Below are 4,145 nucleotides of genomic sequence, written 5' to 3' on the forward strand. Positions count from 1 at the left end.
CTATTCCTGGTCGTACCAAACATTAAATCAAAATAATCTGATTCCCGGGAATGTTAGAGCAAGTCCAGCCCCAGCCCGGCTGAGGCCGTAATTTTGAAATTATGGCCTCAGCCACCCGCTCCAAGCCCAGCAGCTTGGAGCGGAGGCTGGGGCTCCTTCTTCAGTCGCCCCTAATGTTAGGGGCGACTGAAGGGAGGCCCCAAGTGACCGTTGGGGCCCCAACGGTCACTTGGGGACAGATCTTGGCCGTTGGTTTATCCAACGGCCAAATCTACCTCTTTTTTTTTTGTAAAATAAAAAATACAAAAAATTAAATACAAAATTAAAAATAACAAAAAAAATTAAAAATAACTTAAAAAATCAAAACTAACATTAAATGTAAATAATATTTTTGTAATTTTAATTAGTTTTAATTTTTTTTAAAATTCTAGAAAAACTTAAATATTAATAATTAAAATATATTCACCAAATGTCGGTCCCCGAATAATATTTTTTCGAAAAATAGTTCAAACACGTGTTTTATATATACATAAAGTCACACACGTTTTTCGCACACCAACTAAAAGTGCACACACGCGTTTCCCACATGAACAAATTTTCGGCCTCAAGAGAAGCTGGGGCTGGAGCTGAATTTTAGAGGCTGAGCTGAGGCCAAAAATTTTGAGTGAAAAAGTGGTTTTTTCGGCCTAAGACAGACTGGGGTTGGACATGCTCTTATTACGGTAATGTGATACTCGGGAATGACATTCCATTCCCGTGCCCCAAACATGGCCCAAGTGATTAAAAAACAACCGAGGGCATGACTGTCATTTAAATAAGAAAACTGCCACTCAAAACCTACAGAGAACTTATAATAACCCCTAGCTAGGGTTTTGTTCGAAGGTCTCTTGGAGGTACGCCGCTGGAGTGAGAAGAATTCGCAGGTGAGAGTGAGAGAACTCTTCTCATTTATCCTCTAGCCAATGTTAAAATCTTCATCATCTTTTTACGTCACAGTTCAATTCGTCCTCATAATTCTGTTTCTATTTGTTAATTCATGATTCTATATTTGAAATTTGATCTATTTGTCCAAGCTTATATATTTTGATTGAGTATGGTTTTTTGTGTTAATTTCTGTCACCAAACTTGATCTCTTCCATAGTTTAGTCGTATTTTCCTTGTTCGTCGTTTTCGTTTACCCATGAAAGTAGCAGCAATTCTTGAATGGATATACTTGTATTGTTAATATCTCACAGATCTAATAAAGTTTATACTTTTTCTATCTTAAGTATGAACATAGTAGATTTAGAACCTGTAATCTTTTGTTGTTTATGTCTTTCTCCGGTCATAAATCCAGATAAAGATGATTTCTCTCAGTGATGAAGAAACTAATTTGAGTGTTCTTCACATTATTGTGTACTTTTGTTCTGCATTTTTGTGCTTATTCTGAAAAGTTTGTAATGTGGGTTTGTGTTTTTCAGGGTGGAAAAATGTCTCACAGGAAGTTCGAACACCCAAGGCACGGTTCTCTTGGTTTCCTTCCGAGGAAGCGAGCTGCTCGACACAGGGGAAAGGGTAATTTTTCTCTTTAATCATTCTGTAATCTACTAGTGCAATCTGTGACCCTATGCTCAACTTATATTGATTTATTTGCATTTATGTCTCAATTAGGGAACCTTTTGAAACTATTATATGCTTTGGGAAATTTTCTTAGACGTAATTGGTGATGAATAATTTTGCAGTGAAGGCTTTCCCCAAGGATGACCCAACTAAGCCGTGTAAGCTTACTGCTTTCCTCGGTTACAAGGCTGGGATGACCCATATTGTAAGGGAAGTCGAGAAGCCTGGTTCCAGTAAGTGTATCTAACTTATAAGTTTTGTAAACGTAAATGTTCCAAGTGAATATGAAAGTTATTAGGTCTAATACCTACGCCCTACCATATGCTTTATACTTAGGGTCCCTAGGATATTTGTGCAATGATCTTTTTTTTAATATTTATTTCCATCGGTTCTTCTTTTGGTTTATGGTCTGAAATAACTTTCGTTTCATTGAGGGACTTCTTTAAGAAATGCTATTTTGGTAGTCCAATTCATTTTAGTACTAGGTGTTTAACTGGAATATTTCAAGGGCTGTATCTTCTGCCCCTTTTATCGTTATAATTTGTGTGTTTGTAATTGGTCCCTGTGGTTCTCATATCATTATTGTCATTCTGCTTTCAGAACTTCACAAGAAGGAAACTTGTGAGGCTGTGACCATCATTGAAACTCCTCCAATGGTTGTTGTCGGAATGGTAGCTTATATCAAGACTCCTCGTGGTCTTCGTTCTTTGAACACTGTATGGGCACAACATTTGAGTGAGGAGCTGCGAAGAAGATTCTACAAGAACTTTGCCAAGTCTAAGAAGAAGGCTTTCACCAAGTACTCAAAGAAGTACGAGAGTGATGAAGGAAAGAAAGACATAAATGCCCAGCTTGAGAAGATGAAGAAATATGGAACCATCATCCGTGTTTTGGCACACACTCAGGTATTAAATTCATTTTTCTAAAGTTAAATTTTTTTTTTAATTTTGTTGTGTGATCACACACCGTTATACCAACCAGGGTCTATGGTAATTGATATGTCTAAAATTTCTATTTATTGCTTAAAGCATTGAATAGTTATGAACTCAAAGCTATGTCAATGTAGGTTTTGGAAATATCTGTTATCAGAATAATGATAACTAAATAAGTTTCAACTTGATAGATTGTTATGTCATTGCCCTTTTTCTTTCGATAGTCGAAATTTAGCAACACAACTAAACTATCTCTGGTTCTCTTTTTCGATCTGGCCTTACTTCATATGCCTGATAACCAGTGAATGTATTGTATCATAGTAATTTGACTCTTTTGTTTTTCTGAGTGAGCATGTATATTAAATGTTGTAATTTAAATTTCAGATTCGCAAGATGAAGGGTCTGAAGCAGAAGAAGGCTCATCTGATGGAGATCCAAGTGAACGGAGGAACCATTGCTGACAAGGTGGATTTTGGATATGGATTCTTTGAGAAGCAGATTCCCATTGATGCTGTTTTCCAGAAGGATGAGATGATTGACATCATTGGTGTGACCAAGGGTAAAGGTTACGAAGGTGTGGTTACTCGTTGGGGTGTCACCCGCTTGCCGCGTAAGACTCACAGGGGTCTCCGTAAGGTGGCTTGTATTGGTGCTTGGCATCCAGCCAGGGTTTCCTTCACAGTTGCCAGAGCTGGACAGAATGGATACCACCACCGTACCGAGATGAACAAGAAGATCTACAGGCTTGGAAAGTCAGGGCAGGAATCTCATTCAGCTATGACTGAATTCGACAGGCAAGACTTCTTTTGCTCTTATCTTGTTTTTTGAATTGAAGAGGATGTTCCTCCTTTCTTTTAGTTTAGTGTTTTGAGATGTAATTCTGAGGAGGCTGAATCTGTGTGTTGTAAATGATGAACCAGGACTGAGAAAGACATCACTCCAATTGGTGGATTCCCTCATTACGGTATAGTGAAGGATGATTATCTGTTGATCAAAGGATGCTGTGTTGGACCAAAGAAGAGAGTTGTGACTCTGCGCCAGTCTCTGCAGAAACAGACGTCTCGTGTGGCTCTTGAGGAGATCAAGCTCAAGTTTATTGATACCGCATCCAACTTTGGCCATGGTCGCTTCCAGACCACACAGGAGAAGCAGAAGTACTACGGCAGACTCAAGGCTTGATTGGTTGTAGCAGCGAAATCATCTTGGAGGTAAACAGTTTTTTTCTGCACCATAGTAGAGCTTAGGGTTCTTTTTATTCTGTGACAGTAAGTTTGACAAGTAAACTGTCTGTGAGAGGCTTAAGACCTATAACAGTCGATTTTGGATTAATCGCAAAATTTGGGTTTCATTTTGCTTAATGATTATCTTTATGTTGATGCTGTGGTTCTTTACTATTTATCTTCCCTTGGGTGTCAACATGGGGAACCTGCGCTTTCATTTCATATCGTGGTTAGTTAATATTGTTGTCTCATTTTAGTTTAGCCTATATAACTTTGCAAGGAAAAGAACAATAGGCTGTTTAAAAAAGGGTTAATTCCATTTTGGCCCCCTAAAGATGACCAACTCACCAAAATGACCCCCTAAAGATGACCAGCTTCCATTTTGACCCCCTTT

The 4,145-nt window shown here is 38.3% G+C and overlaps 1 protein-coding gene across 2 annotated transcripts; it reads left to right on the forward strand.

Annotated features, from left to right (window-relative positions):
• Positions 1-698: 698 nt before the first annotated feature.
• Positions 699-3,889, forward strand: LOC147530678 (large ribosomal subunit protein uL3). Of its 2 annotated transcripts, none has more exons than XM_086648177.1 (6): positions 699-923; positions 1,461-1,554; positions 1,722-1,832; positions 2,200-2,504; positions 2,916-3,325; positions 3,452-3,889. In XM_086648177.1, the coding sequence occupies exons 2-6, from the start codon at positions 1,470-1,472 to the stop codon at positions 3,708-3,710; spliced, it is 1,170 nt and encodes a 389-aa protein (XP_086504303.1). In that variant the 5' UTR covers positions 699-923; positions 1,461-1,469; the 3' UTR covers positions 3,711-3,889. The 2 variants fall into 2 exon arrangements, with proteins under 2 accessions (XP_086504303.1, XP_086504304.1); XM_086648178.1 differs by having other exon boundaries at positions 920-1,267; positions 1,357-1,554.
• Positions 3,890-4,145: the final 256 nt, after the last annotated feature.

Source organism: Eschscholzia californica, unplaced genomic scaffold, assembly GCF_041429995.1.
Source record: "Eschscholzia californica isolate CP2 unplaced genomic scaffold, dmEscCali1.0.p SCAF_6, whole genome shotgun sequence".
NCBI classification, from domain to species: domain Eukaryota; kingdom Viridiplantae; phylum Streptophyta; class Magnoliopsida; order Ranunculales; family Papaveraceae; genus Eschscholzia; species Eschscholzia californica.